General features: G+C 36.6%; 1 protein-coding gene across 1 annotated transcript in view; it reads right to left on the reverse strand.

Annotated features, from left to right (window-relative positions):
* Window positions 1–18901, reverse strand: part of ESF1 (ESF1, nucleolar pre-rRNA processing protein, homolog (S. cerevisiae)) — a 30561-nt gene extending 11660 nt beyond the window's left edge. Inside the window, exons 1-8 of the mRNA XM_009695766.1 lie at window positions 18205–18901; window positions 17156–17505; window positions 16263–16376; window positions 15337–15437; window positions 13605–13757; window positions 12013–12127; window positions 10896–11034; window positions 3893–4054 (exon numbers count right to left, since the gene is read on the reverse strand). Of these exons, the coding sequence (XP_009694068.1) occupies window positions 3893–4054; window positions 10896–11034; window positions 12013–12127; window positions 13605–13757; window positions 15337–15437; window positions 16263–16376; window positions 17156–17505; window positions 18205–18901 (1831 nt within the window). The remainder of the gene's footprint in view (window positions 1–3892; window positions 4055–10895; window positions 11035–12012; window positions 12128–13604; window positions 13758–15336; window positions 15438–16262; window positions 16377–17155; window positions 17506–18204) is intronic.
* Between the last annotated feature and the right edge of the window lie 362 nt (window positions 18902–19263).

The following is a 19263-nucleotide window of genomic DNA, read 5'->3' on the forward strand; positions in this document are numbered from 1 at the left end:
GAAATACTCTGATAACATTAGAATTTGTCACCCCTGAAGACAGGACATCTTAAGAAAGTTTTCCTAATGTAGTATAACTGCCTGAAAAAAAACCCGCCACACTTAGCAGCTCAGATGTCAAGTGTGAAGAACTACAGTTCTGATGAGCCCCTGCACAGCTGAGCACACACTGCTTCGTGCTGCAAGAGGTAAAACCGCTGCAGTCAGAGGACACGCTAAGCAATGACATACATTGAGACATATGTTCCATATGAGCATTTTTGTGCTCCATATAATCTGTAACAACATACACTTGGGGTTTACTATGCACTTTACAGAGACATGATTGCCTGCTATTCTACTTCTGATGAAAACAAATTTTAAATTTTCCTTTAAGCCTAGCTAAATATTTACATCTCATTCTTCCCAGAGGAAGAATTTTTAAGTCCAATAAAAAAAAAAAAACCTGTATGAAAAACTGGCTGAATAGCATCAAGAAATGCAGTTGTGGTCTCCTCGCTCTTCACCTTCTAAAGGGAGCTTTGGGAGCTGGATAAGGATGCATAGTAATTGCTGCTCAAATCAGATATGATTAAGAAAACAGATGGATGCTTAAATATAACACTGATTTTGTGCCTCAAAGAAACAGACCAAAGAGAGCTGGAACTACATCTAATTTATTTTTGCTGGCACTGCGGTTTATTTGAAACTATTATGATTCAAGAATAACTGAATCATTCACAAAGTATGCTTTCTATAACCATGTGTAAATATTTGTGCCAAAACTCCAATTTTTAAATTAATTCAAATCTCTGCCTTTCAATTGAAAAGCTTCCTAGATTTAACTGTTGTAACACTCTGTATGTTAAGCATTTGGGCAGGAAAAAGATTTTTGCAATAAGTCAAGCAGATTAAAGCAGAGCTTGATAATAAAAATATTTCAACAGACAAACTTGTTCTGAAAAAAATTAAGGAGTCTTAAGAGATTATAACAAAAACTATTTTTGAATTCCCAGAATGCTCCAACTGAACATAATTAAATTTTAGAATTTAAATAAGCACATTTGTTCAAGAAAAAACAACATAATAACTGATGTACCTCTCTATCGTAAGAAAGCACAGCCTCAACTGTCTACATATTGTCAGAGCTATAAACTACTGTTCAGCATGTGCTGACTATGCTCCCCCATAAAAAACAAACAAACAAACAAAATCTCCCTTTCAGGTGTGCAAGTTCTCTCCAAATGCTGCCTGAAATTAGTAACAGCTAAAGCGTTCTCATACATTAGACTTGAAAGCAAACTTAAGACACTCCACTTTTAGGACTTTTGTTTTGGACAAACCATATTGCAGGGGCTAATAGTTAGTAGTGGTATTGACTGACCTCATGGAGGTGAATAGTCTAACTAGCAAAGGCCAGCGAACACTTCCATGATTTCCAGAACCTCTGCTCTTTGATAATACTCTAACTGTTTCGGGATAAGAAAGGAGGAAACACTAACAAATACTGCAAAATCACAGTTGCTAAACTGACATCAAATACTATAAACTACTAATGTAAACTTTGTTGTGCACACATACACATTCAACCCATCATTATATGACCAAATCTGACCCAACGCACTGTCATCCAACTGACTCTGGACAAAGTCAGTCATATTTATCAGGATAGGGTGGTTTGGGTTTTTTTTTGCGGTTTATTTTTTTTTTTCATCTCTCCCTCAAAAGAGACGAGGTTATAGCAAAAGTCCTAGGAGCCCCGCAACAAGGTGCAGTAAGGAATGGGTTGGACTAGATATAATAGGGAACAAATCCAACTTTCTAAAGTCAAGTTCAGTTGCAAAGAAACAAGGAGCTCGTGTATTAGGGAACTGGATTCCATCTCTACTACACTTCCTAAATGTTAATATAATTTACTTGTAACACGCAAGGCACAGTTTTAAGAGGCAGTGCCTTTCAGAAAACTTCTTGCTCTCCCTGTGCAAGAGAGACTGAAGAGAATTTCCTTTAGTGTCTCTGAAAACACCTTTCCATCTCCTCCAATGAATGGTTTGCTCTAGATTCCTATGTTGCTTAGACTTTTTTCATTTACAGAACTTCATTCATACAATTTGCAAGGTTCTTCGGAAGACAGACTGTATAACAAGCAAAAAAAACCAAACTCAAATGTGTTTTCCAAGCCAACACAAAAAATGGTAGCCTTTCTAACTGTTTAAATAATGCCTGGCCTATATAAATACAGAACACATTCTTAGCAGCAATTGTTTCAACTGTGGTTTCCACCTTCAGTCTGAAAGGTGGCAACAACAAATCTTTGTAAAAATCTTATAAGAGCTACCTATGTATGAAAACTCATTTGTCTGGAATGCTCAGTGACACAACGATTAAAGCGGCTAAAGGAGCAACATCAAGAATGCCGATAGTGACACACCGCGGACAGATGCAGTAAGACATGACGACACAGCTGTGTTAGCAAGCACTTGTCCTGTCACACCCGATACCTGCTTTAGAGAAAGAGTTTTGGGAGAATTCATGCCAGAAACGGTTCGATTTGTATAAGCAGCACTGAAAACACACAACGATTTTTAATACCAGTGTATACTTTCGAATACAGAACTTACCAAGAACTAGGAATAAAACTATTCCATTCAGTTCAATCAATTTCAGTGAATCAGTACTAAAACAAGATTTAAAAAGCAAGCATTTATATTCAACAGAACTTACCTGAGTGAATTCAGAATAATATTAGTGTAAATCACACAATGAGACATGCATTCCCAGCTGGAATTAACACATCAATGGTGAAGAGGCTGGATTCTAGTATGTCTGGTCTCGGTATTTACAGTAACTGATCTGGCTGTGTCCTTACACAGCCTGCAGTCCTACACCTACTGAGCCAATACAGCACCTTGCTGCCCCCGAAAAGGTAACGCCACACTTCCCTAGCCTTTGGACTGCATAATTCAACCCTCTGAGCATTCACCAAATACCTCCATTTGCCTATCCAACTTGCTAACTAAGTGGAAAAGATGCAGATTTTTTTCTTCTTTTCCAGAGTAGTTCTGTCATTTTAGCAAACAAAATTCAATTCGCAAAGAGATCTAACAAGTGCCAGGGCTGGTACAGGCAGTCACAATGAGCTCTGGGCCAGGATGAAGGAGGAAAGGGCACAGTGAACACCTTTCCCTTTGTGGATGTAGCGAGTTGTTAAACTGGCTCATTACATCTCAGGGAAAGCACACACACATAAACAAAATATTTAAGAAAAAAAAATAAAAATCAGTTTGACTGTCTTTTCATCATAAAGGAAAAAAACCAGACATTGCTTTTCAGATCTCAGGATAAGTTCTGCTGGGATGCTATATCATGAAGTTATCTTTTTTAATTTCCACATGAAAATCTGGATGTCACTAAATAAAACCGAATATCCTTGGTAGCCGGGATTTCTTCCTGGTAGCTTTCTTTCCAGTGAGACTGTTCTGTGGGAAGGTCAGGATTCTCTGTTCCCTCAAATCTTCAGCATTATGCAAGCAAGATGTTAAAACCATTCTCCTCTAATTTTATGCTATGCTTCCAAATCATACTAGTTTTCCTTTTTAAAAGTGTAGGTACATTTTATGACTCTATGGCAAACACATGAATTCTATTCAAGAAAATCTATGAAGTGATGAATGAAAAAGCACGCACGAAAAAACTGGCAAAAAAAAAGCTACAAAGAGAAGCTTACAGCTGAGGAACTGAGTTCAGTCATATCATTTCTTTTATTTCCCTCATTGTAATCCATCTGGATTTCAATTTATGGAAAAAAAAGGTCAGTTTCTACTACTATAAATCCAACACCTTACACTATATCCCTATTAGCAGGCCAATACTGCATATCCTCCAAGTTAGTAAAAGAAAAAAAAAAGCTTACCTGGAACCCATTTAATCTCCATTCCTATATCCTTTTCTTCCTGTTTTTTCTCTTTTTCTTGGATACTTTGCAAAAGTTCTCTGTACTTGGCAATTTGCTCTTCATCATCTTTCTGGCTTTTTTTGCGTTTGTCATCTTCCATTTCATGAGCTCCATCACTACCTAGAAAGAGAGAGTAAAGCTACCACAGCCAGCCTCTAGAAAGTGATCAGCTGAAGTTAATGCTTAGGAAACACATCTAAGGCACAAACATTGTTTCTAACAAAAAAATCTAAAATATTTTCATCTATTATTCCCCCAAAGAGTAACCAGTTTTAGAATCACCATTCTTACATGAAATAAGAATAATATCTGAAAAGACAAAAGAAAATTTCTCCAGCAAACGAAATCACTGATCAGACACATCATCCTTCACTGCTTTTAAAAATTGTTACTTTCAGAGTCCCTTACAGCAGAGTAGTACCTAAATCTCAAAAAACAGTTGTGTAAAGCATTTTGAAACTACAGTGCTATATTTTAACAAACCTTGCAAGACTCTGTAAGAGAGATAATTATTCAATGCCTTAATCTTCAGTGACTTGCTGAATTAACAAATGAAGCCAGATGGAAAGATGGGTTTTTTCTTTCCTTTTTTTTTCCTCCAGAAAAACACAATTACAATGTGACTTACATTAAGCTTTTTAAAAATTGTTTCAGAGAACAGGCTTTTAAGGTTTTAAAGATGCGGTAGCTCCTTGAACTGTAGAAAACTAGGTTTGGGACAGGTTCCTTTTTTTTTTTTCTCTCTAAATTAGCAGTAAAGCCGTGCTTCCTACAGTACCAAGTGGCATGGAGAGCATAACTGGTGTCTAGAAAGACAGATGGCAGTTGCAAGTTAACAGAGTGACCTCTGGTCTTTGGCTAAAACTTAGGTGCGACATTGTTCTCTTCCACATCCCATCACCGCAAGAAGCTAGTTGTTGGCTAGGAGCAGAAATCGTTACTGTTCAGTTAACTGCAACTGATTTTTCACTTCCCTCATCAGTAGCTGGGATCTCCTAAGAGGAAAGCATTTGCTCATGCAGCAAGCAAAAGGCATTCGGTTTTGAAGACCAAGAAGAAAAATAAGCCATTTTGTTGTTTCTTCTTCCTGGTATCACGTGAAATGAGAAGTAAAGCTATGCTGGATGTGACCTGGATAAGTAAGGGCTACTGATTTGTATTTATGACTGGTTTTGCTAATTTTGGTAGGAGAAATTTAAGTGGAAATGCATATTATCATATTTTCTCATTTAGATAAAAAAATATTTTTTTGTCAAATGTTCAACATTATCTTCAAAAAACCCTTAAGAGCCTTTTCATTCTGTAAGCAAATAAAGAACACTTGACAGCAGCTGTAAGAAAGGAAAATGAGCTGAATACGTTCTCAAAGTTTGTTCAGAGTTCAAATATCCTTGTCACTAGCTTTCAAGTATCACGCTGAATTGCACAACATGAGGAACCACTTTCTGACAAATATTAAGGCAGTAATTGCTTGTTCAAAGACTTTCTGAACAAAACACACAAAGAGAACAAAAAGTTCTGGTGCATTAACAGCTGCACTACAAGAGAAATACAATTAAGACAAAAAAGCTTAAATTGTGAAGGAAAAAAAGACAAAAGCTGATGAAGTTTACAGTATAAGAAACAAGCATATTCTTAATGTTTTCAAAGGAGAGTAATAACAGAAGTGCTAAAAGAATTAAGAAGGAAAAAGTTAAAATCCTGAGGCAGGTCAGAAACATTCTGATACAACAGTTTGTAGGGATTGTTTGTTTTTAAAAGCTGTAATTCATCAAATATAAACAAATGTAGAGGCTCAATATACTACATTGCTGATTGGCAGCTGTGTTAGCTGAGATCACGTTCTTGTAATTACGGTGTTTTGAAGACATATTCTTAGTTTAAGAAGATTATCCTGCAATGGCTGAGTAGATGATTTTTTTTTATTTTTTTTTGTTTTAACTCAGCTTTACAAACTAAAGAGAGTAGAAAAATTATAGCAGACACAGCATTTGACAAGAGGTCTGCTGTAAAACTGCGTTTCTTTTAAACATGGAAAGACAAAATTGCCCCTCACAATGTAACAGCACACTAGAAAATTCAGCTACTGATCTGGACGCTGATGGCCATACCATAAAAATGCACTAAACATGTCTCAATTCTATCCAGGGTAGTTACTCAAATTCAGGCAACACACAAAAAACCCCTACAATGCACGCAGATCTGTAGAATGAAAGATAAAAAGCTCTATACTCCATTGTTCAAGAAGCAAGTAAGAGGTAGAGGTTATTGCACTGACTTTAGTCTTGAGCCAGAAAATAGTGACAAAACACTCTGGGTTTTAACCCCACTTTCCCACATTCTCAGCAGACTCTGAACAAGAAGTTGTGCAAATCCTATTAGTTCATCCAAATGATAATAAAAAAGGACAAATTTAGAATTCACAGTAATCAAAATAAGCTTTTTCAAAGGGTATCACAGTAGACATCTTTTTGTAAAATATGTTTCAGGGAGAAGACAGATACTGAAATAAGAGAATTCAAACAGACAGATTAAGAATAAGTGAATGGTAAGCATTACATTCTGGCTTCTTTTGCAGCCTTTAAGCACCTGGCTGTGCATGAAAGGTGACTGGACATTCCTAGAGCCATGCTTCTGAGCCAGTCAGATGTAAGCCAAGATTAACGTGCTGGCAATCGGAGCTGGACCCTGCCTAGTCATTTCTGAATATGGACACACTGGCCTGCAAAAGCAGACACAGATGTGTTCCTCAGTTCTAAGTTACTGGACACCTCCAACAGCTCGTTTGAACTTTTTAGAAGGAAAGCTGAGATGACCCTTGTTCCTGGCCTTCCAAGCACCTTTTGGTTTTTATTACACCCAACCCAACACAAAAGCTCCTGCAAACATGCTTTGGAAAAGTCTCCAACACCTGTGTCAGTTGTATCAAGCTCCTGATGCTTCACAGAAAGAAAATAACCAGGTTGTGGTAGTTTTATTCTGTCCCGTGAAATTCCACACAAGTTTGGCTAAATCATAAACTGCTAACTCCTCTTGCTAGCTTATTTCCTTAGGACGTATTTTAGCAATATGCCAAAACTAACCCAACAGAAATATAAAAAGTCAGATCCTTGTTACTGTTGAAGCAGCAGTAACGCCTAAGAGCACCCAAAGAAGCTACAGAGGAATAAGGGACAGAAGCCAAGCCAAATAATATCCTGTTCAATGCATTTTATAAACACCCATTGGATTCAGGGACAATATTAAATAATTGCATCTTCTGCTTCTCTCACCTTCCACTTCTTAGCCTGCCTTAATAGTTCTAGCAAATATAAACACATATGAATACTGTTCATTTTTAAAACAGCAAGGAGGACTGTACTGTCATGTGATAAAATCTTAAAGGTGCATTTAAATTTATATAGATAGTCATAGTTGTTGTGCCCAAATTGATTAAAAAATCATAAAAATATTTAATAAGTGGTCTGATTTTATTTAACATTAATCACTACAAATAAGATTAGCAGCATTATTAAAAAAAGTAAAACTCCAGCCAGCAACTCCTCCTTCCCAACAACTACATTTTCTTTCTCTGTACTTGTACAACTCCGGCACTGGTGCAGCAGCACAGAACAAAACATCTACTGTCTTTCCAGAGTCTTGTATTGGAAGCCCAATACAACAAGGGACTGTGCTCCCTGTTCAAATTCCTCCTGTGGAGAACACGGTTCTACGGAGAGCTCCATACAAGTCTGTCAGTGTCCAAGAATTGTTTGGACAACTCTTAGATATATGGTTTGACTTATAGGTTGTCCTGTGCGGAGTCAGGACTTGTGCTCAATGATCCTCGTGGGTCCCTTCCAACTCAAGATATTCTGTGATTATACCATCAGGAACAGCTAAATAAAAATACACTGATAAAAGTATTTTGTCATATAGTTAGTTATTCAGGCATTCTGTCATTCTGTGTGGCTGTGCAAAGCAGAACAGCAGAAAAGATGTTGATCTTGCAAAGATTAAACAGAACAAAAGCTTAGGCATAAAAGCCATAATGCTTAATTTGAAGCATCATTTAAAATGCCATACACTAAGTCACTGGTGCTCATGGTCAAAATAGAAATTATGGGCTGGATTTGACACATACCACAAAAGGTTCCTAACTGGAACAAATGCATCCAAGTAACAGAAAATTCAGAAGCAACATAAAGGAGATACTTTGCGCTGTGAACCACAACATACCAGGTCACTGAAATACTTGACATTACGAAACTGTTGTATAACAGTAATACTAACATTCATGACACACATATTTTAAGTTGAAAAATACCATGAGAAACAGATTAGAACAGGCCAACAAAACCCTGTTTATAAATAAAACATTTTAATAAGTTAAAAAAATATGAATAGAGGTCCAGGGCATTTTTTTCCTTCTTATCACACTCTGCATTTCCATTCAAGCAGCTGACATTGATTTTTCCCATTTGTGCACAGTGCCACATAATTCTACTGGATGGAATCCTGTCGGATGGAATCCTGTTTTGTATCACATAACTGAATGGATAAAAGGTCAGGAACATGTTAAAGACATGGCAACAGAATTCCTCTATTAATAATTTACTTTTCAAAACATCATTAGAATCTAGACATTTCCAGCTTTAAAATTTATTAGTGTGATAAGACTACTTAAGGTCAATTTCTTTTCATTCCTAGCAACAGAAGTTTACTTTTCAAAATTTCTGAAGTGTTGCCCACTTATAGACGTTAGCTTTCATCACCACCCTATCACGGATGCGATTCTTTAACATAGCAGCAGTCTTGTACTTAATAGTAAGATGGAAATGCTTTCCTCTGCATCTACTGCTCCCATTTAGATACTTTACTATGCCTTACTAGAGAAACTAAAGCTCAGAGGTGCAGTTTTTAAGTGCCTTTTTATGTAAGATGAGAAACAAATGGACATTAACCCTGTAAGATATTGCCAAGCTGAGTTTGCTGCCAAAAGATTTCCCAACTCTATAACCAGAAAAATCCGTCATGTTCTTTGTATGCTCCGAATTCATCTCTGATTGCAACAACCTGCTTTAATGCAGCATAAATCAATTTTAACATCTGTTTGAAAGACCTAATTAAGGCTTAATGACATTTTCCTTGCCTTGTAATAGGCTATATATATTAGTAAGAGCAGACTGAATTTTAGAGTGAAAACAAGGAAGGTAATTCAGGAATTTACGTGTTGGTGCACCATATACAGAAGATTTACATACCTTACAAAGTTAGATGACATTGTCTTTGTATTTTGAGAAGCACATGAATCAAAAAGCATTTGAAAGATGTTACTACTACGCTCTAAAGTTCCCTTAAGTATGTTCTGCTGCTTACCTTTCCCCTCACTACTTAAGACGTATAGCTTAGGAGTCGCAGAAGGCCCATAGCACAGCTTTTCTCCACTGCCATTCACATCCCCCTGGTTACACAAGAAGAGCTACTGCTGTAGTGAAGCAGCTCTGTACAACCTACATCTCCCTCAGGACCTTCTAAGGTCTGGAGTGCATTCAACACCCTGCCTAGGCCACTCCAACAGTCTTAGGGCAGCATCTTCAATATCTCCTTGCCGTGCAGAGACTTCAGTATGTGTATAGAGGACCATGAAGAGGACAAAACACTACATTAACCTATAAATAGATTTCCGCAGTGAGCACTGTACCCAATTCATTTAGTCACTAACCACTTCACATTTCAAACTAGGACTCTTCCCCTGAAAAGGAAGCAACTCCAGTTCTATTGAAAATAATTTAATCTCAGAAACGAAGAGATTAAAGTAGGTGTTGCCAAACTTGACAAAGAAATGTTAAGGTACCCTGAAAAAAAGAGAGGGGTAGGAGAAAAGAAAAAAAGAAAAAAAAAAAAAGAGAAGAAAATTATTTTACACTCAAGAGGTGCAAGCTCCTATTGAGAAAGCAGCTATTCAGGGGCTCAATCATTAGGACACCTCCTAATCACCCACTATTTGGTAATTTTTGATCAGTGTTACTCCACCGAAAGGCAGCGGATCTTCATTCAGCACTGAATGAACAGAATAGCTACCACATTCTCGACATAAATCATTCAAATGTATGATGAAAAGCAACTTTTCTTTAACAGATTTGTCATATCAGCAATAAAGAAAATATGCCACTATTTGAATCACCTGTGATCTTGCTACTTGAAATCACTCGAATTATAATCATTATACTTGGTTTAATCAAACATGAGTTACACCACGTAAAGAGATTTTGCAGTACAGAAATGAAAACCAGTAAGGTGTTTTAAAGCTAGGGTGATAATACTTAAGTCAAACTCTCACTGACAAATCTTCTAAGCAAGCTGTAACTCCAAATTCAGCTAATGTACTTTGTCTTCAAAGAGAATGTAGTAATTTTAGGGTCATACTAGTGATATTATTTATCTGGAGAACCAAAATCAGGTTTGCATAATCAATCTCAACTGTGGCTTTAGAGATACCATTTTGAAAACTTGTACATGTGTTTTCTTAGCAGGTATAAAGAACACTGGAGAAGTATATTTAACTCAAACAAACAAAGAAGTAATGTCAAGTTCCAGTAAATTTAAAGAACTCTACAACTTCCATGTTAACATGCATAACTTAAAATTTTTTTAGCATCTGTCAATGTTCTGTCATCAATCTATTTATTTCCTAATTGAAAAGAGTGAACAAAAAATACCAACATGCTCACCACTAACTTCCCTCCGCCTTTAGGTCTCACACACAAAAAGAAAGTATATGCCACTTTTGGAGATGGTTAGCTCTGAAGGAAAGGTAGGTGATTTTCATAGTAGAACCTGACCACAGCTTTCATACATGCATAATATCATCCCTGTAAAAGATGACATTCTAAAGATATGGAATTTATATATTTAAATAACTTTTGTTCAAAACACTGTAACTAATGACTTTGTAGACATCATTTATTAACGTAAGTACCTTGCTGCTGTTCTTCCTCTTCTTCACTAGACGAAGCCAAATAAGCTTGAAAATCCATGTCAAGAAGTTCCTCTTTTTTAAAAGTTCTGCTAAGTGACATTACTCGTTCATGATCTGTCTCATCCCACGTGATATCTACCTTAAAAACAAGAATGCCACTTGTAGAAGCTGAAACACTAAAATTAAACATTGTAACTCTGTCCTTTTAGGGAAAATTATTCGATACCTTCCACTTAAGAAGCAAATGTAAACCTGTTACTACTGTTCTCTACAATTAGCTATAATAACCATTTACTAAAATTTAATTACAACTTTTTGAAATTTGTTCTACAATGAGTTTCAAGGAGTTTTAACTACATGAAAGAATGAAGAAGTCTCCTCATGCACTGAAGAGTTCTGTAGCAGCAGGTCACACAACAAAAATCTCTGCAAGCCCAATTTCCTTTGTGGCAGCAGATACTGGTGTTGAAGCAGCCACCAACTCCTCTCCTTTCCTCTTGCAGCAGCAACTCATTCCTGGAATCACGAATGGATTGCAATGGGGACAATGAAAGTGTTTGCGCAACTGCACCCTCAACCAGAAGGTGAAACAGATCTGACTAAAAAATAACCCAGTAGAAATTACTCATTTCTGAACTAATCATTTCTCCAGCCCAGTTCACTTCAGGGCTAGATGGGAGTTTTGGCTGTCACATAAGACAGATTAGGAATGAAGAGCAACAAGGAGGGGAACCAATCGTTCAAGCCTAGCACTACCACCAAAAGGGCTCTTATTGAGCTACGTACTAATATCCGTTTTAGGCAAATTAGAAGATTTAACTGTGAATAACAAAGTAATTCCATTTGCAACTTGTAACAGAGGTACAATGAGGTCAAAATGTTGTATTTAATTTGTAGCAAAGAAGCCCAATCTCTTTTAAAATCCAAAACTCGAGCTTATTTATAGGGTTGCAACTTGTGGCTCCGTAACATGCTTACATCTTTTTGTATGTTCGATGTCTTTATTTTGAAATCGTGAAGATAATCAGGAATCTTTTCTCCACTACTTAAATAATTTATAAGCTGACAATAAAACTAAACAAATTAGAAAAACATTATAAAAACACTGTAAAGATACCTTTGATGTTCCCATAGCAGCAGATGTGAAGTACTTTGGCTTATATACAGCTATGTTCACTTCTGAGGCTACATCTTTTGGCTTATCATCAAATGTAACGTTATCTGGAATAAATCTCAAAGGCAAATAAAACATGTTATTATTCAAATACACTGAGAAATTTCATAGTATAAACAGTCTAAGCTTTTCATGAGTATGGTACATCAGCACAAAAGAATTTGCTAAAATAAAAAGTTGGTAAGCTTGAAAAGGAAACAAAAGAAATGGACAAGTACTCCACACATGTAAGATTAACTGTCTGGCTTCTGCACAGCTATTCCACAGGTTTTCAATGCAGAACGCCACCATGTTGGGGAAGTAAACTAAACAACTTTCAGTCTGGTATTAGCAGGGTCAGGGGTGGGTTTTGGGGTATTTTAGTTTGTTTTAAGAATCTTCTTTTCAGGAAGCTTAATATTAAAAATTCAAAAGAAAAAAAGTGACTAAAATAGAATTTGGAAACAGATAAATAAAAAAATTAAAAATATTTTAGGAAAGCCTAGTACATCTTTAACAATACAATTAGTACCAAAAAAAAAAATGTTAAAGAGACTGAAGTCATGGTAACAACGGAAGAAGTTAGATTAAAAAAACAACCCTTTGTACGCTACACAAGAAATTACTTGGGCTTTTTTTTAAATTACTGTAAATATAATCTGATTAATACAACATTAAAATTTAACAAAGTAGAAGATTAGGAAAAGCATTGGAGAACTTTAAACAGCTGTGTCTGTTGTAAAACGTTATCTTTCTATGTTTAAAAGCATGAAAAGTTACATGCTTATTTGGCAGAGATCTCCTCCTCCAAAGTGGCCCAAAGCAAATGAACTAAGTTCCTCTAGAAAATAATTCAAAGCAAAAAACTTATCTTTCACTGACTTCCAAGAGTGCCTATAACACTGGCCCCAGCAAAGCCAGCTTCTGTCAAAACTTATTATGATTTAGTAACCTCTCTTCTACTCAGACTATAAAGCTTTTTAATAACAAAAGGAAACACTAACAATAAAGCACAACTAGAATTTAAAAATCTTTCTTTCCCAAACATGACTTTTCAAATATTAGAGCTTCCAGTTCATTCACAAGGGCTAGCATAGTAATCTATTGCAGCTTCATGACAACAGCAGCAATATTCTTGCCCTGTGGTAAGCAATCCTGACAAAGAGCCACTTCTGGACCCCTGGGGAAAGAAAAGAAAAAGGAAAAAAAAAAAAAAAGCAGCAGTAGTATGTTATTGTGTTTTCTAACTCCTACCACTTTACTTAATTGTACCAAAAGGTTGAAGATGCAACCAGAACATTTTACCTGACCTCTGTGAGAACAATCTCTCTATGCAGAGATCTTCTCAAACTTTCCATATTCCAGTAAAAATGCTCAAAAAGAAGAAAAAATAATCAAAGCGAAATCTAACAACTCACTGGATGCCTATTTAGTTACATATCTCATTTTGGTTACAGAATAAAACCAATATAGTTTACTCCAAATTATTTTAAATTGGCTTTAATTCTCCCTCCCTTCCCCAGCCCAACATGTTAAAAAGTCACCACTGGAGTTACCTCAGGTCTATAAAAGAACAGCTACTTTCAAATTCCAGTCCATCACACTCCTCATAAATTTTATTGGCTGTTTCAGGAGAATCACATTCTACAACTGCATAGAAGTATTTCAGTCGCTTAAATTGATACTCCCGTAGTTTTTCCCTATAAAGCCTGGAAAAGTGGAAAACACCACAATCAAGTGAGCTGGCTTTAACAACTTTTCATTTGCAAAATATTTTAATTCAACTCATTAACAATATGTACCATTCAAACACTCTCCTAATCTTATAATAAGATTAGATGTTAAACAGCATGGAGTTTCACCAGTAGCTATCCAGTTTTACTTAAGTAAATAAAAAGGCTAATTCACACAGTTTTACTAAGTGTACACTTTCTGTATCTGACTCTGCTTCCCACAGGCATTGTAAGGTTTGAGTCCCTGTGAAGGGCACAGAGCAGCATCTCTGTACGCCTCTGTGCAGGGCACAGAAGGCAACATTTAAGAGTTCCTATCAAGTTCTTTGCAATTATCCTGGCTCTTAACAAGGTTGATGAAAGGGATGTTCATACATAAGTAAGGGTACACATTAAGAACGTAAGAGAAGCTGGGAGACTGTACGGACAGGATTGCAGGTCCTCATGCTAGAGAGAGGCAGTGTAGAAGCGGTAAGAAAGCCGTGTGGTTGAGGAAAGGAATCAGGATGCTAACTTGGGGAGCACAGGTGGCGGTGGTGTCACAGAAGATGACAGCAAGAGAAAAAGAAAAGCAGAAAAGAGACTGAGAAGTGGATGAATTGGTGGAAGGATGCAGGAGAGAGATTGCAGGGCTGAAGTCCTGTCCCCTGAATATAAAGTGTAAATGCACAGGTATCACTGCGGTACCTCTGGGATATCTGGATTTCTGTTTGTTGTATTCCAGATGCTCTAGAGCCCACTAAGCAGTTAAATGTAACGCTTCAGGATGCATCATGATGCATGCACTGAAGCTGACTTCAGAATGCACTGCAAGTTCATCACACACTTCCCTGATGCACTACAGACTTTCTTCAAAAGGATCTGCACTTATTTTAGAAGCATCCAGATTTTCCAAATATAGGGCAGTCCAGCGGGATGTATTATACAAAAGTGGTCCCAGTCAGGCTGCCAAACATCTGGAAATTCTGGAAAAATATAAAAGCAAAACCTCTCAAGTTCCATATAGACAAGATTTCCAAGCAGAACAAAAGGGGAGAAAAAAAAAAAAAAAAAAAAAGACAGACACGCCTGAAAAAGTCTGGACAATGGTAGGCCTGATGAGCTCAGCCTAGTAAGCCAGGGCTGCTGTAGAAGCACTCAAGAAATGTCAGTCTCGGAATTCTTGGCCTAAGTTAAGGTCTCTGTTGATTACACAGACAAAAATTTTGACAGTAAGCAACAAAGGGAGTTTACTGCATGAATGGCAATATGTAGAGGAGAAATGCCACGTTAAGCTCTCCAGACATTTGTTCCATTTATTATTCCAATGAGCTACATAACAGAAATTTTGCACTCACTTATCAACAAGCAAATCTGCTCAAGTTTCAGCATAATGCATTTATTCAATGCATTGACAATGAACCAGGGACAGCTGTAAAACATCCCTTGAAAAAGCTATAAAATTAAGGCATCCACAGGAGACTTCCACATATGAACTTCTGGAAACAGGAGTTGATCAGGATTTTCACTGAGAATTAGACGTATTATATCTCCCATTAGAAGTTAAAGTTAATACCCGTCATTCTCTGTGGCATTCTCTGGAAGATCGAATAGTTCCACAGGTCCTTTTTGTTCTTCCTCTTTCAATCTCTCTTTTCCAAACTCTGAAGGATAAATCTGCAAACACAACAACACAAAAGTAAATTTTTAATTGTAGTGGCATAAGGTACACCAACAAAGAAAAAATATCTCACCAAGCCTTTTAGACTTCATGGGGTTTTTTAATCTAAAATCAGTAAAGGCATCAATTCCATAAAGTTTAATAACCTCTTAATTTTAATTTACAGAAAAGATAGTAGAATAAACAAACTGCCTGTTAGGAATGAGAATATTTTGAGACAGACGAAGAACAACAGGAACCTTGACTTTGTTCATTTCACTGTGGCCCTTTTCAGAAAGGGGTATTTGACTAACATTTCTCAGAAAGCTGGAGGCAGATACTAAAAATGGAAAATATAACTTAACTGATCAGAATTCAACCAGTTCACTAATAACTCAAAAGTAGTGAAAAACAAGAAGTGTTGTGCAATGGTAAAAGGGGTTGGCAGGCATTTAGAAATAGCCAGATTTAAGGTTGGGCTATCTACCATAAAGGCCACTAAAAATTAAACTAGCCAAGGAAATGTAGTCTCCCCCTACTAGACTGTGAGAACTTCACTATTAGTCTCAGAAAAACAGCACTTAGAGTCAACCTCATAAACACAAGAAGTTAACAGCTTCAGGATAGAACTCTACCAAATATGTGCCCATTGCTGAAAAGCATCACATGTTTATTTCTAACACAGCAAGTTAATTTGCAACACAGTTTCTCATTTATCGTGTTAGTATCTCTTTTCATTCTCCACAGAATTGTCTTACTTTGTGGGCGTTTTTTTGGTTTTGGTTTGGTGGTGGGTTTTTTTACAGTAAAAGCCAGTACTCCTTTTAGAAATCAGGTCTTACCTTAACAGAAAATACCGTTCCTCCTTTGGGTGTGAAAGAATTAAATAGAGCCAGCAAGTCCTTAGCCTTCAACCTATCCCAATCCATATTACAAACTGCCAATCTACTTGTAATCTGAACAGAGAGAAGAAAAAAAGGATATAAAATTCATAAGTTTAATTCTTGATCGCTATGGGGAATACACAACTCTAGCTATCTTTGGTGAAAATCACAGTAACAAATTGCTGAGAAAATGAAAGCAGCATTTTCCTCAAGAGTTTGAATTACTTAACCTAGCAAAGGTCAGAAGCAGCAATCACCAGAGCAGATAAAAAGGGCATATATAGCGAAGCACCCCAGAATGGACTGCACCAATTACAGATTTAGGACTGCAGTTACAACATCAGCACTTACGATTTTGTCATCGTCATAGGGTTAGTCACAATAGCAACTTGTATCACAGTATTATAACAGCACTAGAGTACTGTGATTTCTTATATGCTAACTGTGCTCAGTTTTAAAGTCCTACTTCACTGCCTAATGATTTCTTAATTTCTTAAAGCACAAGTTAAAAAATTAAAGTGAAAAAAATCAGTAGGAAACAAAAGCAGTACTATTTAAATTCTGGAATTTCTGAAAAACTCAATTCTGTTTGTTCTTTCACCTGTAGACAGCTTATCTACCTATAGGTAACCCTCTACTTAGAGGGAAGGGGAGACACCAGTGAATATTGCAAGTCTCTCATTCTCAGCCAATTTCATCATCACTTGCATTCTGTACCTAAAAGGCTGAAAAACCTTTATAAAAAATACTTTCACAAACCGTTTCATAGATGGAGATCTATAATGAACTCATAACAGTGTACATTTCAGAGTTTGTAATGTAGCAACTTTTCACATGAAAAGTATTGTTACCTCATCTCCACGAGGTGCATCTTTATCCAGCTCACGCCACGAATGCTCTATTTCTGGCTCCCTTGGAAATAGTTCATTTAAATCCTCATCATCCTCTGAGCTTGTTTCGATGTTCCCTATGCCTCTAGCTAGGTCAGGCCCACTATCACTTTCTTCATCTTCTGAATCATTATCTTCTTCGCCTGTTTCCTCATCATCTTCTGGCTCCTCTTCCTCGCTCATTTCCCCATCATCTTCTGGCTCCTCTTCTTCCGATTCTGCATGCTCAAAAGCATCACTTGCAGAAATTTTTTTCTCTAATTCATTTTTACTAATGTCACTTTGGTCACAAGTGTCTCTGCATAGAGTCACTGAAAGATAAACATTAGATATCTATTTTTATGTTGGAATTATATATGATCCTTTACAGTGAAGAAAAAACCTCAAGTTTTCTTCATACAGATTTACAGAACCCCTGAAATGTGTAACGATGCAAGAACAAATTACATCAAGGAAGTCCACACAACATAAATCATCAGCATTGCCTCTTCATCTTGTCTAATCTAATCTAATCACTCTTTAGGCACACAATTGTATTATCAATCTCAAACTCTAATGAAATATTATTCTGTTACTCTACTCATATGTATAGAGTCAACAGGTAGGAATTAGATTTCAATAACATTGGCAATACGCATGCACAGGCAATATAAAGAAAGTTTTTCTTCAAGTCACCTCTTCTCTCTAATGCTGTCTAATATTACTGGCTTGATGCTGCCATCCTTACGCTTTCAGCCAACAAGCATCGATATGCTGAAGCCTTCATGGTATCAGACCTTGTACTTGCAGTTCCAATTGATAAATACAGTAGCGTGTATGCTCCTATACATTTTACTTTTCTAACTAACCAACAATTTCAGCTCCAGCAATTCTTAAGCAACGCTGAATCAGAGTCAGTCAGCTATTTCATGACTGATCTTGCAAAACATAAATGCATAAAACTGATAAAACAAAAGCAACGATACCCAAGTAAACATAGCCAAATTCTACTTGTTATTTGAATAACTAACCTGATTCTTTTATTTTTCCTCCTAGGAAACAGTCCCTCCTGGGAGCTTTAACCAATTTAGTACCACTTTGTTGTGAAGACTTTTCCTTGTTTTGAATTGAAATTGATCTTCCTCCTGATGCATCTCCTTGCTTGTTTTCCTCTCTATGTAAAATGCCCTTATTTCCCCGAGAGCGATCAATTTCTGTTCCAGTTTTCTTAGAGTCCTCTTTCAAGTTGAATTTAGATGTAATTTTTTGTCCTTCATTTTTAAGGTCATCTAGCTTTGTCACTGTTTCACATGTTTGGTCCACCCCTCGTCTGTTTATTTTGCTCTCCTCCCTAGAGAGACCATCCACAAGCAGTTTTGCAGAATCTGCTTCTCCTTTAGGTTTAGCTTTTTTTTTCTTTTTTTTCTTTTCAGTATGTTCTTTACTATCATTTTCTGAATGATCAGAGTCAGATTCTGACAGGGCATAAAATTTCCTGAGATTCTCTGTAGAAGTATAGTTAACAGGGCGACCTCTTTTATCCACTGTATATTTCAGCTTAAATTTCTTGTCATGAAACATAGCTCGGAATCGTTTGTCAATCTTGATTTTACGTTCTTTTTCAGGCATCTCCCAAAATCTGGGATCCCTAGTAACACAGCTAAACCGCCCATCACTCAGTATTTCCTCTTGGGATGACATTTTTGATGCTGTTGAAGACTTGGACATCTACAACATGGAAAAAAAAAAAAAAGCTTCTGATTAACAAACCTGATAAACACAGATTTAGATACATAATTGAAAAAAATAAAGAATTAAGCAAAGTTAGACTTCTAACCTATATCTAAAAAGTTCTTTCTAAAAGTACACACAGCAATTTAAATGAATTACAAATAATCCTGTAAGCACCATAGTCTCGGCCTCCAATCTTAGCTTCCTCAGGTAACAGACACACAACTTAAAAAGACTATACCGGCTACATATACAGCCTTAAGTGACTCCCTATCAATCCCGACCAGGATCTCTAGCAGTTTCATTGTAAGCCAGACCTCAAACTTTTGCTTCCCACAGGACTAGGGTATTTCTCATTT

Source organism: Cariama cristata, unplaced genomic scaffold (assembly GCF_000690535.1).
Source record: "Cariama cristata isolate BGI_N322 unplaced genomic scaffold, ASM69053v1 scaffold30782, whole genome shotgun sequence".
NCBI lineage: Eukaryota > Metazoa > Chordata > Aves > Cariamiformes > Cariamidae > Cariama > Cariama cristata.